The sequence below is a fragment of the Mustelus asterias genome, chromosome 2 (assembly GCF_964213995.1).
Source record: "Mustelus asterias chromosome 2, sMusAst1.hap1.1, whole genome shotgun sequence".
Taxonomy (NCBI): domain Eukaryota; kingdom Metazoa; phylum Chordata; class Chondrichthyes; order Carcharhiniformes; family Triakidae; genus Mustelus; species Mustelus asterias.
This window is the reverse complement of record NC_135802.1, coordinates 152,127,882-152,147,125: the sequence shown is the minus strand read 5'-3', so window position 1 is coordinate 152,147,125 and position 19,244 is coordinate 152,127,882. Positions and strand designations below refer to the sequence as shown.

The 19,244-nt window shown below is 42.3% G+C and overlaps 1 protein-coding gene across 1 annotated transcript in view; it reads left to right on the top strand.

The window, feature by feature from the left end:
* The window catches only part of gmds (GDP-mannose 4,6-dehydratase), a 563,765-nt gene that overhangs the window by 199,241 nt on the left and 345,280 nt on the right, over positions 1 to 19,244 (top strand). The window contains exon 7 of the mRNA XM_078198517.1: positions 15,390 to 15,517. Within this exon, the coding sequence (XP_078054643.1) occupies positions 15,390 to 15,517 (128 nt within the window). The remainder of the gene's footprint in view (positions 1 to 15,389; positions 15,518 to 19,244) is intronic.

Genomic DNA, 19,244 nt, shown 5'->3' with positions numbered 1-19,244 from the left:
TAATTGTTGGGCTTATCCTTACAACCATTTTTGAACAAGGGTATTACCCTGCGATTTTCCAGTTCTTTGGCACCTATTGAGCCTCGGGAAAACTGGAAGATGATGGCCAGCACCCCTGCCATTTCCACTCTCACTTCCTTCAATATTCTTGGCTGAATCTCATCCGGTTCCAGTGCATTGTGAACTTTAAGTACCGACAGTTTATCTAATACTTCTTCTTATCAATTTTGAACCCTTCTAGTGACAGAGTTTCCTCCTCTGTCGTCATGGCCTGGGTAGCAACTGCTTCCTTGATAAAAACAGATGCAAAGTATTAATTTAATATCTCAGCCATGCTCCTTGCCTCCATGTGTAAATTCCCTTCTGGGTCCTGGGTCGGCCCACTGTTACCATCCATTACTATTTATATGCCTATAAAAGACTTCAGGATTCCCCTTTATGTTGGCTGCCAGTCTTTTCTCATAACCCCTCTTTGCTTCTCTAATGTGTTTTGTCACCTCTGATCTCTTGGATTTCAATTGTATTTTCTACGTGACACCTATCATAGAAACATAGAAACATAGAAAAACTACAGCACAATACAGGCCCTTCAGCCCACAAAGTTGTGCCGAACATGTCCCGACCTTAGCGATTACTAGGCTTACCTATAACCCTCTATCTTACTAAGTTCCATGTACTTATCTAAAAATCTCTTAAAAGACCCTATCGAATCCGCCTCCACCACCGTTGCTGGAAGCCCATTCCACACACCCACCACCCTCTGAGTGAAAAACTTACCCCTGACATCTCCTCTGTATCTACTCCCCAGCACCTTAAACCTGTGTCCTCTTGTGGCAACCATTTCAGCCCTGGGAAAAAGCCTCTGACTATCCACTCGATCAATACCTCTCAACATCTTATACACCTCTATCAGGTCACCCCTCATCCTTCGTCTCTCCAAGGAGAAAAGCCGAGCTCACTCAACCTATCCTCATAAGGCATGCTCCCCAACCCAGGCAACATCCTTGTAAATCTCCTCTGCACCCTTTCTGTGGCTTCCACATTCTTCCTGTAATGAGGCGACCAGAACTAAGCACAGTACTCCAAGTGGGGTCTGACCAGGGTCTTATATAGCTGCAACATTATCTCACGACTCCTAAACTCAATTCCTCGATTGATGAAGGACAATACACCATACGGCTTCTTAACCACAGCCTCAACCCGCACAGCTGCTTTGAGCGTCCTATGAACTCGGACCTCAAGATCCTTCTGATCTTCCACACTGCCAAGAGTCCTACCATTAATATTATATTCCGCCATCCTATTTGACCTTCCAAAATGAACCACCTCACACTTATCTGGGTTGAACTCCATCTGCCACTTCTCCGCCCAGTCTTGCATCCTATCAATGTCTCGCTGCAACTTCTGACATCCCTCCACACTATCCACAACACCTACAAACTTTGTGTCATCAGCAAACTTACCAACCCATCCCTCCACTTCCTCATCCAGGTCCTTTATAAAAATCACAAAGAGTAAGGATCCCAGAACAGATCCCTGGGGCACTCCACTGGTGACCGACCGATCATAAGCACACTTTTTCTTCTTTATCTTAATTTCTATCTCTTTTTTCATCCAGGGTGCTCTGGATTTGTTTGCCCTACCTTTGCCTTTTGAGTTAATATAACTATACTGTGCCTGGATCATTTCTGTTTTGAAGGTAGCCTATTGTTGTTCCTGTCAATCTTTCATTCCAGTCTAGCTGGCCCATCTCCATTCCTGCCCCATTGAAGTTGGCTGTCCCTGAATTAATTATTCTTACTCTGGATTGCCCACTGTCCTTTTTAGCATAATCTCTTACAAACCTTACAATACAATAATCAATTTCCAAGAGCCATGTCCAACAATGAATCCTTTCTTGTTGGACTGGATGCCTACTGCTGTAGAAAATTTTCCTGAACACAATCTATGAATGTTTGCCCTCCTTCATCCTTTAGACTACCACTGTTCCAGTTTACATTCAGATCATAAAAGTCCTGGTGGCACAGTGGTTAGCATTGCTGCCTCATAGCTTCGGGAACCTGGGTTCGATTCCTGGCTTGGGTCACTGTCTGTGCGGAATCTGCACATTCTCCCCATGTCTGCGTGGGTTTCCTCCGGGTGCTCTGGTTTCCTCCCACAGTCCGAAAAATGTGCTAGTTAGATGCATTGGCCATGCTAAATTCTTCCTCCGTGTACCCAAACAGGTGCCGGAGTATGGCAACTAGGGGATTTTCACTGTAACGTCATTGCAGTGTTAATGTAAGCCTACTTGTGACAATAATAAATAAACTTTAAACCTTAACTTTAACTCATTAAATTTACTGTATAATGTTTGCATCTCTCTGTAATTTCTCTGCAGATTTGTGTCTTTTCCTTCTTCTCAGTAGTTGGAGGTCTATAGACTAGGGTGGGATTCTCCGGCCATGCGTGCCCAAGACTGGAAATACCCGCCCAAGCTCAATGGATCTTCAAATGGTCTGCCAAGTTTTCTGTCTCGCCTACTACGATTCCCTCGGCAGGCAAAACGGGAGATTTTCGGCCTAGGTTTGGCAGCATCTGTGGTGTGAGAAACAGAGCTAATGTTTCGAGTCGAATATGACTCTTTAGAACTCAAGAGAATTCAGTCCTGAGGAAGAGTCAAAGAAGAAAATATTAGGAGAGATGACCAAAAGCTTGGTCAAAGAAATTGGTTTTCAAGAGGACAGGAAGGTGGAGAAGTTTAACAAGGGAATTTCAGAACATGGAGTTTAGATGGCACAGTTCCTAAAGGTAGGTTGAAGGGGAGGGAAGATGTATAAGACAACAGAGTGGGAGAGAGGAACGGAGAGTTCAAGCAGATGGTAGTGGACTGGAACAGATTACTTGAACAGGGAGGAGGCAAGGCAATGAAAAGATTTAAATATAAGGGTGAGAGTTTGAATTTGGAAGCACTGACAAACCAATGAAGGTTGAAATCTGCGGGATCCAGAATTGACCAGGACAGAAATGGAAAATTTGAGGTGGCGAGATGGCAAAGTGGATGAAGGTTTCAGCAGCAGATGGGTTGAGATAGGGGTGGAAGTTGATGTCTTTTCAATGGGGAGGACATGGGGTCAGAAACTCGGCTGTGATCGGATAGAATACCGAGGTTGTCAACCAGTTTAGCTGGGGATGATATCTTGTGGAAGATTGGGGGCTGGTGGGGGATGATGGAGAATGCATTCATTGACAAGCGTACATTGTTTCAGGTAAATCAGAAAAGCCAACAGTGCAAAACTTCTGTTTAGTATCAATTTTTCGTCAAATTAATACATCTTGTTCCTCTAAGAAACTAAAAGATTATACCCAAGTACAATGCTTTCCAGAGCATAAAATCATCACCTTCCTTTTAAGAATCAAACATTTCCATTTAATTCTGTCAGAAAATATTATCTGGCAAATGCTGAACTCCTTCAAAGGAAAGTCCGCAGTTTTTCCAAGAAATCTTGAGTAGATGTTGTACAATAATCCAGCGATGATACGAACTGACTCTAACCACCATTTAGTTTCTCTGTTCAGAGTTCAGCAATTGCATCAGGGAATACATTGTTTTTAGAAAAGCAGGAATCAGAGGGGAACTTGTAAACTGTGGATTACCATGGGAGTGATAAACATGGAATGGAAAAGTTCAAGGCTGCTAGACTCGAAAAGAAGAAATTCTGGTGGCTGAGCTTAGTTCAGTGTTATTTTTTGTGGGAACAAAAAGAAGTTCTTGAGGTGATGTTTTGGTGCTAGTTCAGTCACCCTGATGATCATAGAATCATAGAATTCTGCAGTGCAGAAGGAGGTCATTCGGCCCATCGAGTCTGCACCAAACACAATCTCATCCAGGCCCTATTCCCGTGACCTTACATATTTACCCCGCTAATCCCTCTAACCTGTGCATCCCGGGATACTAAGGGGCAATTTAGCATGGCCAATCCACCTAACCCGCACATCTGTGGGACGAAACTAGAGCACCCGGAGGAAACCCAAGCAGACATGGCAGTCACCCAAGCTGGGAATCGAACCCAGGTCCCTGCAGCTGTGAGGCAACAGTGCTAACCACTGTGCCACCATGCCGTCCCACGGTCAAACTGAAGCAACTCCTGATATTATGATTGCAACTCTTCACTCAACCCTTTCCATTAGAATTGGGAAAGCAAAAGTAGATAGAGACTACAGTTAATAGTCCACTCCATTTGCTGGCAGGATTCACAGATCATGATTATGAATAAAGCTGAACTTATAGAAATTATTTGAATGCATTTAAGGCTGGGATAGACAGATTTTTTCTCCCTCAGGGAATCAAGGGAGATGAAGAACAGGAGGAAAGTGGAGTTGAAGCCCAAGATCAGCCATGATCATATTGAATAGCGGGACAGGCTCTTTGGGTTGTATGGTCTACTCCTGCTGCTATTTTTTGTGTTCTTATAGAGAAATTGCAGGAGGAAATCTGGGCTGGAATTTTCCGGCCGTTTGCGCCGGTAGGATCTTCTGGTCCCGCCGACATTGCACTCCCGCTATGGGTTTCCTGGTGGCTTGGAAAGCATTTAACGGGAAAGGCCGTTAACAACAGTGAGACCAGAAGATTCCACCACCAACTCCCTTCAGCACCGTAAAACATGTGGCAGGTTGCATGGAAAATCCCACCCAAGATATTACGCTGTCTCATGGCAAGATGGTGAAGATGGATTGTGAGCATTTTGCATAGAAGCACTGCAGTAGTTGAAAGTACCTCATTTGCATTCCAGACACAACTATAGCCTGGATGTGGTACAGATACCAACATTAATCTGTACTGTTTTTATTATGGATGAAAGGATGTGTATTGGATACTGTCATACGGTACTGAGGAAAACACCCACAGCTGCATTATAAATTAAGTGGTGATATATTGGCATCATACTTAGACGCCATAAAATATTGCCACCTGTATTTGTGTTACTCGATTGTCACAACAACCAAAAATGTAATGAATAAAATGTAATTGAAGTAAGTCAAAAAGCCTCTGATTTTCAGAACAGAATTCTTAGGACCACTTTTATAACGCTCAACTTCATGAATTTGCTGACAAAATCCAAAACGAGTTGAGAATAGAAAACAAATTATCATCTTTTCGGCTAATTATAGTGCAGAGTTCTATGTCTATTTATTTATTCAGCATTCACAGACTCTGCATGTAATGCGGCAGGGTGGCACAGTGGTTAGCACTGCTGCCTCTCAGCCCCCGCGACCGAGATTCGATTCCTGGGTTGGGTCACTGTCTGTGGGAGTCTGCACGTTTTCCCCGCGTCTCCATGGGTTTCCTCCGGGTGCTCCAGTTTCCTCCCACAGTCCGAAAGACATGCTGGTTAGGTGCATTGGCCATACTAAATGCTCCCTCAGTGTACCCGAACAGGCACCAGACTAGGGGATTTTCACAGTAACTTCATTGCAGCATTAATGTAAGCCTACTTTGTGACACTAACAAATAAATTTTACTTTAATTCCAGCCATCTTTAGAGATTGTCATCGCCAGCGTGCAATGCCAGCAAAGAGTCCAGTTAGGTGGCTGGATTCAGTGACGTGGTTATTTGGGACATGGTTTGAATTTGTCTTTGAAGACATTTTTTGCCATCACAAAGGTCCCAGAGGTGAAGATTTGAGCTCCAGAATTGGAAATAGGTGGCATTCTGCAGGCATAGATATGTGGTAGAAAGTTCATAATGAGGCAAAATATGTCACCAAAGTTATGAACAGTCTAGTTTAAGCACATTGTTGTCAAGGAGAGACTTGGAGGGGGTGAAATTTTCCCATCCTGCCCTCATAGGAGCAGGAATAGGTTATTTGGTCCATTGAGCCAACCTCACTATTTAAGAACATAAGAACATAAGAAATTGGAGCAGGAGTAGGTCATGCCCCTCGAGCCTGCCCCGCCATTCAATAAGATCATGGCTGATCTGAAGTGGATCAGTTCCACTTACCCGCCTGATCCCTATAACCCCTAATTCCCTTACCAATCAGGAATCCATCTATCCGTGATTTAAACATATTCAACGAGGTAGCCTCCACCACTTCAGTGGGCAGAGAATTCCAGAGATTCACCACCCTCTGAGAGAAGAAGTTCCTCCTCAACTCTGTCCTAAACTGACCCCCCTTTATTTTGAGGCTGTGCCCTCTAGTTCTAGTTTCCTTTCTAAGTGGAAAGAATCTCTCCATCTCTACCCTATCCAGCCCCTTCATTATCTTATAGGTCTCTATAAGATTCCCCCTCAGCCTTCTAAATTCCAACGAATACAGACCCAATCTGCTCAGTCTCTCCTCATAATCAACACCCCTCATCTCTGGTATCAACCTGGTGAACCTTCTCTGCACTCCCTCCAAGGCCAATATCTCCTTCCGCAAATAAGGGGACCGATACTGCACACAGTATTCCAGCTGCGGCCTCACCAATGCCCTGTACAGATGCAGCAAGACATCTCTGCTTTTATATTCTATCCCCCTTGCAATATAGGCCAACATCCCATTTGCCTTCTTGATCACCTGTTGCACCTGCAGACTGGGTTTTTGCGTCTCATGCACAAGGACCCCCAGGTCCCTCTGCACAGCAGCATGTTGTAATTTCTTTCCATTTAGATAATAATCCAATTTGCTATTATTTCTTCCAAAGTGAATAACTTCGCATTTGTTAACGTTATACTCCATCTGCCAGATCCTCGCCCACTCACTCAGCCTGTCCAAATCTCTCTGCAGACCTTCTACGCCCTCCACACGATTCACTTTTCTACTTATCTTTGTGTCGTCTGCAAACTTTGTTACCCTACACTCAGTTCCCTCCTCCAGATCGTCTATATAAATGGTAAATAGTTGAGGCCCCAGTACCGATCCCTGCGGCACGCCACTAGTTACCATTCGCCAACCAGAAAAGCATCCATTTATTCCGACTCTCTGCTTCCTGTCGGACAGCCAATCTCCAATCCACGCTAACACTCTACCCCCAACTCCGTGTGACCTAATCTTCTTCAGCAACCTTTTGTGAGGCACCTTATCAAACGCCTTTTGGAAATCCAAAAACACCGCATCCACCGGTTCCCCAATTTGATAAGATCATGCCGATCCAATTGTGGCCTTAACTATTTATTTTAGTGAGCTGACTTCTAATTAATCTTGGATAGATGAGCTATGCTCCTGTCATCAACGTGGCTCACTTACACGTGCCAGAAGCTCCATGTTTTATTCTACAGGGCCATGTTTTTTGATGACAGGAAGAAAACATGTACACCCATTGCGTATGTTTTGGCTACATAAAATAAGCAACAGCCATTCTCCAGTTCATTCCCCAGGGCAGTGCCTTGTCCAATCAGAGTCAACCTGCCTGGCTTGAAGTTAACTAAAGCCTGTCAGTTAACTGTCAGTCAGCAATAAACTAGCGCATTCTTCATAGCAAGACCTCTACCAATCAGAGTTCACTTGCCAACCAATCAGCACGCATTTTCTCATGAAATATAAATTGTTGTTTGCTTTATATTTGGTATTCTTGTGAATTGTCCTGATGAGTGCAATGTGAAACACTTCGACAACATGTCTTTTTTCAGTAATCATGGGTGGTGAGTTAGCCATATCCTGCAGTGCCGTCTTGAAATTGAACTTGTTGTTGTTATATCACTAGAAACAACATTAATAGTAGGGAGCAATTGATCCATTGTAATTCCATTAGACTTTTTATACAAATGGCTAGATTTTCTCTCCCTAATTTATAAACTAAAATTTAAATCACAAATAATTTATTGTGAGCTAAGTGCGGAAAAAATTAATTTCCACAATACCTAGTCCCATTTACAAAACTCCTCGTGGGAAGTGTTGTGAATCTCGCTGATGTTCAGTGTGAGGGCATCCCAAATCCCAGAAAAGAAATTTGGAATGCTGGTTCTTAACTCTTTATTTTTTGCGATTTGGAAATAAATGTGAGAAAAGAGATGAAACCCGGTGAGGAAAGGCTACATACAGTCTTGGTGTAAATATTCAAACAACAAAATGTTTATTAAACTTTAAAACATGCAAGAAAAGGCAACAGTGAAGAACATTTACAATTAACCACAATAATGATTGCCCAGACAGTACGCTTAAATTATCCCTCAATCTAAGTCTATCTCTTTTCCTAAACTCTTGAGAATACACCTTTCCCAAAACAACATCCCATAAGCTTTAATTATCACACAAGAATTTCTTTCTTTTGGGAACCTTTCTTATAGTTTGGGGTAGAACTTCTGGGTCTGACACAGATAGACTACTTCTGCTTTCGTTTCTGCACAACAGCTTGATTCTTTGAGGGAACTTTGACCCAGGTCCCTAGACTACTAGTCTCCACTTAGCTTAACAAAGTATCTGTTTCGCCCTGCCATTTGACTAATCTGCATCTCACAAGACCTCAGTGCAGCTAAATCCCTATCAGTTTCTTTCTTATCCAGTTCGTTCCTTTTCATTTTATTCCAACTTCCTAACAAAATAAAGTTCCAAGGTATTTCAAAGAGTCATAAGGATGGTGTCAGCAAAGGACAAGAAATAGATGAGGAAGGGGAGAAGGCCCAGGAGAAATCCTTAGGGCAATAGTGGGAAGATTGGAATACAAACTACTGGTTAGAGATTATTTGGCTGTGATTAAATGACTACAATTGGATAGCTAACTAGATCTCATGTAAAATTTTGGATGTGGATGCTGTAACCAATCATGTTAAACCTGAAAGCGGATAAGGCATCATGTCCGACAGTCACAGTGAATGTTTTTGTGGCTTTAATTAGGAAGCCTTGGAGCTATTGCTGGATGGGCAGAAACTGATTGATAAGATTGAAGAGGAAAATTGTGGAAATAATAGGCCAGCGTCAAGATTTGATGTCAAGGATCTTGGAAGAGAAAAGGAGCTTGGGGTAGAGTGGTAGGAAGCATGGACAGAGGAGTTGAGGGTGGGTTTTTGAGGAGAGAAGCGATAACTGAGGTCGAGAAGAGGGAAGCAGTTATAGCACTAGATTTTCGCTGAGTTTTGGTATATCTGTGGACCTTTAAAAATAGTGGATGGGATCGGATCTGGAAGCCCTGCCACATTTTAGGCATATCCCATTTTCATTGCCAGGAAATGGGGGCAGGGGCATGAAACGCACAAGTGTGAATTACGATTCAGCTGGATCATTTGAACTCAGTGTGTAGGACCGGCAGAAATGGCAGGAATGGCCTCAACTTGTCGTGTGTGTTCCATGCCTCTGTGATGGAGATGTGAATGCTCTTGGATGACCGATAAGGTCTGTAAAACTGTAGAAGTTATTTAAATCCCCTGCCTGTGCTTGTGAGAGTGAAAATTGGTTCTAGCAACTTCAATACATGTGTTTTGATATAACCCTAAGTGCTATCAATATAGTATTATTACGGCTTGAGTGCTTTCCATAACCTATCATTATCATTGCTAATCTATCAATTCATATTTTGATAACTCAAAGAGTTTATTAAAGAATTAGCTGTGATTGATGTGGGACTGTGAATACAAATACTTGTTTTTATAGAGGATTATGTACTTGATGGGATTTAACAGTATTGCATAGGAATTTTTACACAATGAACTCTAATAATTATTTAGAACTTCATTTTATGTCAGTATGTCTCCTGATGCCTGCCTACAGTGGATACAGGTTATGTTGGTATGCAGTGTGTAAGGTCAAAGGATGGTGCATAGATATGGGTTGGCATGCATTGGCGCTAAGTTGGCATGGGGATATAATGGGCCATGGGGATGGGTAGGGGGATTGTGGGTGTGCCCACACCATATGCACTGTAGCAGTTTAAGAAGGCAGCTTGCAACACCTTTTCAGGGGCAATTAAGGATGGGGTAATAAATGCTGAACTAGCCAACAGCACCCACATCTCATGAATGAACAAATAAAGAAGGGACCATTAGAGTGGGAATGGGTTTGGGTTGGCATAGAGAGTACGATGGGCCATTGGGGAAGGTGGGGGCATGAGTAGGCATGGATAGGACATGGGGCGTTGGTGGGGATGAGGTTGTGTGTGGAAGGAGGACCTAATACTTAACAAAACAACAAAGTTGCAGAGAACCGGGGCAGACCTTTTAACCGGCCTGTCTCAACACTCAGGGCCCCTACAGCTCACTCCAATCTGTGATCAGGAACAGTGGGACCAACCTGTACCCTCCCCCCCCCCCCCCGACCCTTGAAGCAAAAATCACCCCATTCCCGGCACTTTTTCCTGAGGTGGGAAATTTCTTAACTCATGCTCCAGCCTTGGGGGTGAAAATCTAGCCCATAATGTCAGCTAGTCTGGGGTCAGAAAGAGATGTTGGATGGTCAGGTGAAATCATGCTATTGTAGTATTAATAAATCAAGTTAAAACACAAGATGACATGGTTCTTGCAAATGACAAATGTGTGTGCATGTGTAAACGAGGCCAACCTGCAGAAAGGTTTGGATTGCTAAAGTACCTTCGGAAAACCATGGGGCAGCACAGTGGTTAGCACTGCTGCCTCACGGCACCAGGGTTCAATTCCGGCCTTGGGCAACTGTGTGGAGAATTCGCACATTCTCCCCGTGTCTCCATGGGGTTTCCTCCGGAGGCTCCGGTTTCCTCCCACACTCCAAAGATGTACATGTTAGATGGATTGGCCATTCTAAATTGCCCCTAGTGTCCAAAGATGTGTAGATTAGGGGATAGATGCGAGGGGTTATGGGAATAGGATTGTGGGGGGGCCTGGGTACGATGCTCTTTCAGAGTCAGTGCAGATTCGATGGGCCGAATGGCCTCCTTCTGCATTGTAGGGATCCTATGGAAAACCAAGTGATATTGTATGATTTAAGAAATTAAAATGAAGTGCAGCCATGCATTTAGTTCAGTCCAGTGAATACTGGAGTTGAACCAAACCTGAACAGAGGACGTTCCAAGAATTACAATTGACCTTTCTAATATGAGTAATTGATTATCTTATATCCAGAAGTTGGAGTGGCAACACCTACCTCCTTTGAAGTTAGAAAATGTTCCCTGGCATCTCCCAAGCCATTTAATCTGGATCAATATAGCTCTTTGTCCATGTTGGCTTCTTGTTAAACAACTTCATCACTGTTTAAACTACTATCTATGCTGCTCTCTGATACGATTCAATATTTGGCTGCTAAGTCCAATGTCCTTGGTTGCACTTGCATTCCCATCAGCAATGGAAACCTAGTCGATTAAATGTTTTAGTTTTGACCGATTTATGAAGATTTTCCCCAGACATGCTGGTCAGTACTTTTCTGGTGAAAACTGAAACTTATATGTAATATGCAAAAAGGAACTGCTCTTTCCTACAATACACTGAGTTACAGTCAGTGAATCAGTCAGTTTCAGTTTAATTACATGGGATTCCGGCATGGTGGTACAGTAGTTAGCGCTGCTGCCTCACAGCGCCAGGGACCTGGGTTCAATTCTGGCCTCTGGTCACTGTCTGTGTGGAGTTTGCACTTTCTCCCCATGTCTGCGTGGGTTTTCTCCGGATGCTCCGGTTTCCTCCCACAGTCCAAAGATGTGCAGGTTAGGTTGATTGGCCATGCTGAATTGACCCTAGTGTCAGGGGGATTAGCAGGGCAGTTATGGGGATAGGGCCTGGTTGGGATTGCGGTCAGAACAGATGCGATGGGCCGAATGACTTTCTTCTGTACTGTAGGGCTTCTATGATTCTGGATTTTTAAACAGTGTTATCCTGCATACACCAAAATGTAAAATTAAAAGTTAAATGTAACTTCTAATTGGATTAAAGTTAATATGCAATTATTAAGCCATTTCATTTTAGTTTGTTAACTTTGTTGCGGGTTAGAAGGATTTTAATGTAGATGATATTTGGGGAGGTTATGCAAAAATCCACTTTGTTGGTTTTCTTCCTCTGTGGGGAAAGGCATTCAGCTTCAGAACTACGACAGCAGAATTGGCTTTTATTATTCATTCATGGGGCATGAGCGTCATTGGCTGACCAGCATTTATTGCTCATCCCTAGTTGCCTGAGTACCTAGTTGCCTGAGAGTCAACCATATTGCTGTGGCTTTGGAGTCACATGTGGGCCAGACCAGGTAAGGACGGCAGATGTCCTTCGCTAAAGGACACTAGAGACCCAGATGGGTTTTTCTGACAATCAACAATGGTTTCACGGTCATCAGTAGGTTCTTAACTCCAGATATTTTTATTGAATTCAAATTCTACCGTCTGTTGTGGTGGGATTCGAACCCAAGTCCCCAGAACATTAGCTGAGTTTCTGGATTAATAATCTAGCAATAATATCACCCCGCATGAGGAGTGCAGCTTGTAAGGGGAATCACAAGTACAAACTTATGCTCTACCGTTGAATTGAAAGGCAGGGAAATTGAAGATCTAGTGCGGTACGCCATTAGGTTTTCAATTCTTTGAGACCCAATTGTTGCAACTGAGGCTCGAGGCAGAAAGGTTGGGGACAGAATTTGTCTTCTTGCTTGCGTCATTGGCTGACCAGCATTTATTGCTCATCCCTAGTTGCCTGAGTACCTAGTTGCCTGAGAGTCAACCATATTGCTGTGGCTTTGGAGTCACATGTGGGCCAGACCAGTGTTCACTATAATCTGAAATGGGAGAGCGAGATGGTGTCATTGAGACAAAATAAGATATTTAAGCAGTAGGAAATCCACTTGGCTTGCTTCAGGATCATCTATCTTGCATACATTAGCTGTCAAACTAAGTCTCAGATCAAAAGCCTTGGGAAGGTTTCTCAAGTCTGCAATAAAATTGCACAAAGGACACGTTTATGTTGTAAAATGCCTGCCTGCCAGTACTTTTCTCCAACTACAATTATTGTGTGGCGAATTGCCAGTCCTTTTATTTTCATTTAAAAAAAAGAAAACAAATGTTGACGACGATATTTTCTTTGTATAATTATTATAGATTTAAACGGCCAAAAAATGAAACGTTCACCAAAAATGCACGCTTGCAAAGTAGATTTTTAAATGAAAAATGAATACTTTTCAGCAAATGTACCTATAGGTTTCTGAGTACCTGCTGTTAAAAAGTGTTGACTTTGGCGGTGCTTAGCAAGTAAATGAGGTGTAATTTCTCTGATCTCGGTAGTCTATTCAGTCAGCCGTGGCATTCTCTGTCTCTGCCCTTTTTGCTTCCCAGCTGTGCAAAGCCGTTGCTGAGGCAATCTTCGGCCAGAGTGTTGAACATCACCCCATTCAACAGCAGATGGCGGCTGGTAAAGAAATGCAGTCGCCAGGCTGAGAGTTCAAACTAGGTTCAGGAACAAAGCTAATTTGCCTCCTGTCGATTAACCTAGTTTAACTTTTCACTTATTCTAATGTAACTTCCAATTTAAATCTGAAATTTCTGTGACCGTTTCACCAATTGACATTTTTATTTCAAGTTTAATTGCTGCTTTCATGTATTTATAGTGCAAGAAGTGTTAAGTATTTAGGAATCTGACGATCAATTTGTTATGTGATTTGGGGCAGAATTTTCCCATCCCACCCGCTGTGGGAGTTGTAGTGGGTGGGACACGGATCATGCAAAGATCCTTTGACCTCGGGCAGGATTTTCTGACCTTGGGACAAGCACAGCCAGAAATCCTGCCCTTGGTGTCTGAGGGGGAAAAAATGAACCAAGTTTGTTGGTGGAAACTAATTAATACTTACAGGTCTGTAATAGACAGTTACCAGACAATTGTATCCTCTTTGCTTTCGTATAATGCAAGCGCTTCAGTAAATTAAATGGAGACTGATTCGGATTTGATTTGATTTATTATTGTCACGTATTGGGATACAGTGAAAAGTATTGTTTCTTGTGCTTTCCAGACAAAACATACCATTCACAGTACATAGGGGAGAAGGAAAGGAGAGGGTGCAGAATGTAGTTTTACAGTCACAGCTAGGGTGAAGAGAAAGATCAGCTTACAATATGATGGGTCCGTTCAAAAGTCTGATGGCAGCAGGGAAGAGGCTGTTCTTGAGTCGGTTGTAATGTGACCTCAAACTTTTTTATCTTTTTCCCGATGGAAGAAGGTGAAAGGTTTAGGTAGATTGTACGATAATTTAAATGTATCTTGTACGGTCCCCACCACTATATTGCCTGTAGTTATTGTGGCCAGCTGTTTGTACCAGATTACAAATGCGAGCTAATTTCCATGGATGTCAATGACAAAACTGTTTATACTGTGTTAAATTAATTTCGATAATTTGGGTGGACTCGGATGTTCAATCAGCTGTTCACACCTAGTTAAGGTACAATTACCTTGGCCCCTGAATGCTATGTCTCAAGTGTAGGGTTACAGTTAGCACAGACTACAGAAACATACATGACTGCAAGAAGAAAAGTAATGAGCTCCAGCACAAGAATAATCTTGTACAAAGTAGATGAGTTGCCAAAAGTGAGGCAGCATAACCTAGCACAGCAGCTCAGTCTACCTAAACCTATTGTTGACTTAGAGACCGAATAAATAGTTGTTGGCTGAAGGAAGTGCCTTCACCACTCGCCTCAATACAACAGGCAAATGTGCAAACAGAAATTCACACAATATAAGCAATAGGAACAGTGTTAGCATGTAACTATCTTTTTGAAGGATTAGTAATCTTAATTAACGTATGAGTGAATTTGCCTATAAATATTAAGGATGGGATTTTCTGGCCTTGCTCGCCCCAAAGCCGGTAAATCCCACCCGAGGTCAACAGACCTTTATGTGGTCCGTGTCCCGCCCGCTACAATTCCCATGGCAGGCGGGACTGTAAAATTCTGGTCTAAATCACTTTTTCTACTTAGGGAAATGAATGTTTTCGTTGTGTTGTAAGCTTCCTAGCATTGGATTAGATTTTGCTACACCGAATGTGTCTCAACTCTTTAATTTTTGGCAATGTACTGGATCCTCAGGTCCATTGAATTTAATGCATTTCATTTTTTGTTCTGAGTATCGCTGTTGCAAGTTACCGACTGATGTGGTTTTAAAATTGATGGCAGTTAGCAAAAAGGTTAAAACTTTCTATTTTTTAAGTTTAAACTTCCTCCATTTTAAGCTTTAAAAATTCAGTGGCATTCTGTATTTGGCGTTTAGAGGTTGACAGTTGCGTACACTTTTATTGGCTTGGCTCCTGAATTGAAGACATAAATAATGAATTAAAAATGATTAAGTAGTTTTGCAAAGAGGCTTGAGAAAGTTGTTTGCTGTGTAAATGGAACTCTTGACTCTTTGGTTTGAAGCTTCTGGGTTTATTCAACTGACAGATGATACCATAATACCAAAAAACCAGTAACTATTAAAATGTTAAATACATTTTTGTTTCTATTTTGATACAGTTTCAAACAGCCGGAATAACTACACTGATGTTATCTGTTATCTCTCTTTCAGGGGCTAATTTCGTAACTCGGAAAATTAGCCGGTCGGTGGCTAAGATTCACCTCAGACAGCTGGATTGTTTTAGTTTGGGCAATCTGGATGCCAAGAGAGATTGGGGTCATGCCAAGGACTACATTGAGGTAGGCCATTGGCCAGAGGCTATTCACAAATAGTTCCCTGCCTGGATGATACGTTTCACGCATCATCTCAGAAAAATTGCTTGATCTGTACGGCGTATCTTGTGAACTTGTGCCAGAGCAGAGTTGCTAACACAGTGTACAGTCAATTGCAGGCTAGGGAATTACAGTTCCATGGTGGGCTACCCCAGTCCTGACCTGACTAAAAAACAATCTTTCACTTCATTCTGCAGCTATAGCTTTATGTTTCGCTGGTAACTTACTGCCAGAGGGTCATTCTGAACCTTTACAACAAATTCCATTTTCTTCCCGCCCCCCCATCCCCCTCTGAAATTTGTCTCCCTTTTTCTCCTTAGATACATGTATAAACGTACAGGCACGTTTGTATTTTACAATATATTTAATTTCATTTTCCATTCTATAGTGTGGAACAACTATGGAGACTATTTAACTCCACGAGACAGCAGCAAAAATAGTGTCTGGACTGGCTAGCTTGTTTCCCTCAGTTGGGTTCTGACAGGTTTCCTGTGCTTACAATGCTATTTCTGTCTTTTTGAATCATACATCCCTGGGACACAGACACTGGTTTTCCAGAACTATTTACGTAACTTAAACAGAAGCTAGAAACCTACAAAGCAAGAAAAGCTGACAGTTTAATAAGGGTGCGGCAACAAGTTTATGGTAAATGCCTCTGTGTGGGTTTACTTTCTATGTGAAAGAAAGCAGCAAATCCAGATGTCTGCTACTGGTAGTGCAAACACCACAGAACTTTATACTGATGATATATTTGGTTCCTACTTAAATTTTAATGATAGACTTAAACTGTGCTTTTTGCAAATGGTATATAGTTAAACCAAATTTTTTTATCCTATTAGAAAGGTCAGTGTGCAATTAAAGATGGAGGGAGAAAATTATAATTTTACTTTATGCTGCTTTGTCACAAGTTTCCTGTGTTAAACCTTTCCTAGTACATGTAGTCTTTGGCATAAATGTGCTTCTTTGGAATTTTAGTGCAATCTGCATCCACCCCACAAGTTGGGGAAGGTTAAGTAATGAACTGAGCGAACATCTGATTCATCAGCTTGTATTAAACTCACCAAAGGTCTAATTCATTAGATTTATTAAATTCAAGATCTTTTTTGTTTTTGCTGCCGTTTCATAATCCTAATGAAAATCTAGCACTTGTAAAGATCGAATGAGTCTGGTTTAAGATAAATGCTGTGGTTGCTAACAAATGGCAATGCAAGAAGCCAAAAAAAATACAAGAGCAGTCTTTTTTTTTATTAAATCTGGCCAAAAGTCTGGGCTATTTAAAAAAAAAAATTCAAGTCTGCTCTGATCTTATCTGTAGTTTCTGCAGGATTTAAGGCTGCCCATGCCAGGGATATTTTACTGCTGGGTGTCTAACAGTTATTTTTCATTCTTTTGAAGTGCAGTGTAAAGGTAGGTGAATAAACAGCAACATATTTGTACTATATTACTCGCAGTTTTAATATATTGTGACTGTGTTAGTATGCCATCTACTCACACAAGATGATAGATTTGGCTGTAACCATTCATTGACTTTGTGTGTATATTCAGAATACAGTTGTGGATGCTCCATATCTTTCGAGGGGATATTCTGCATGTTTTTGCTTTCAGATCATGTCCAGGAAATAAATACTGAAGGGAAGCATTGCAGGACTTATGGGGACAGAGCAGGAGAATGGGTTTGATTGGATAGCTCTTTCAAAGAGGCAGGATAAGCAGAATGATCTCCTCCTGTGCTGTATCATTCTCTGATTCAGTGTGAAAGTGGTGTGTTCATGGCAATGTTATTTGTTGGCTTCAAATCGCTTTGAACTTCTTGGAGTTCTGTTACAGCCACATACTGCTTCCTCTCCCCATCCCTTCATTTAGAGGGAACCTTGGACCAATCCTTAGCCGGAATCAACATGGACTCTTTTTTAAAATTCATTCGTGGGACATGAGGTTCGCTGGCTGGCCAGCATTTATTGCCCATCCCTGGTTGCCCTTGGAGGGCAGGTGAGAGTCAACCACATTGCTGAGGCTCTGGAGTCACATATAGGCCAGACCAGGTAAGGATGACAGATTTCCTTCCCTAAAGGACACGAGTGAACCAGATGTTTTTTTCTGACAATCGACAATGGTTTCATGGTCATCAGTCGATTCTTAATTCCAGATTATTTTTATTGAATTTAAATTCCCCCGTCTGCCATGGTGGGAGTCGAACCCGGGTCCCCAGAACATTAACTGAGTTTCTGGATTAATAGTCTAGCGATAATATCACCAGGCCATCGCCTCCCTCATTTCTGCCTGCGATAAACTGGTCCTATTTGTTGTTGATCGCAAACCTGGCCCTTTGTAAAACAAAGCACACATCTGACACACATTGCTTGGAGCAATGGAACAAAAGCCCTCATGTTGCCCATGCGAATACTCAATGAAAGATAGAAAGGATATGCGATCAAACTCTTGACCCTTTAGATGGGAGTGCAACAATGGCTGAGCTTCTCTGACAATATGCAATTTGAAAATAAAGTCTTACTTTTTTTCCCCTCCATTTTTTCCTCAAGGATTCTGGTTTCCTTCCTGGGGCAAATTCAGATGGCCATGGGGCACTCCCCTTTACTCCATCCAAAGAACCATTGTCAATGTGAGGGCTGAAGAAAGACTTGCAATTATGTAACACCTTTCACAAAGTCAGGACCTCCCAATGTGTTTTGATTTGATTTATTATTGTCACATGGGTAGCACGGTGGCTCAGTGGTTAGCACTGCTGCCTCACAGTGCCAGGGACCCGGATTCGATTCCCGGTTAGGGTCACTGTCTGTGCAAAATCTGCACGTTCTGCGTGGGTTTCCTCCGGGTGCTCCGGTTTCCTCCCACAGTCCGAAAGGCGTGCTGGTTAGGTGCATTGGTCATGCTAAAGTCTCCCTCAGTGTACCCAAACAGGCACCGGAGTGTGGCGACTATGGGACTTTCAAAGTAACTTCATTGCAGTGTTAATGTAAGCCTACTTGTGACTAATAAACAAACTTTAGTTTACTTTTACTTCGTATTGGGATACAGTGAAAAGTATTATTTCTTGCGCGCTATACAGACAAAGCATACCATTCATAGAGTACATCGGGAGAAGGAAAGGAGAGGTGCAGAATATAATGTTGCAGTTACAGATAGGGTGAAGAGAGAGATCAGCTTAATATATGGTAGGTCCATTCAAAAGTCTGGTGGCAGCAGGGAAGATGCTGTTCTTGAGCTGGTTGGGATGTGATTTCAGACTTTTGTATCTTTTTTACAATGGAGGAAGGTGGGAGAGAGTATGTTCAGGGTGCATGGGATCCTTGATTATGCTGGCTGCCTTTCTGAGGCAGTGGGAAGTGTAGACGGAGTCAATGGATGGGAGGCTGGTTTGCACGATGGACTGGACTACGATTACAACCCTTTGTATTTTCTTGTGGTCTTGGTCAGAACGGGAGCCATACCAAGCTGTGATAATCCGGAAAGGATGCTTTCTATAGTACATCTGTAAAAATTGGTGAGAGTTGTTGCGGACATGCCGAATTTCCTTAGACTCCTGAGAAAGTAGAGGCGTTTACAATTGCCTTACAACCAAGAAACTAAATGCAAGTGTGGTGACTGTAGTAATGTAGGGAGCACAATGACCAATTTGGACAAACCAAGGTTCCACAAATAGCAATGCAATAATTGCCAGGTAGTCATTTTTATT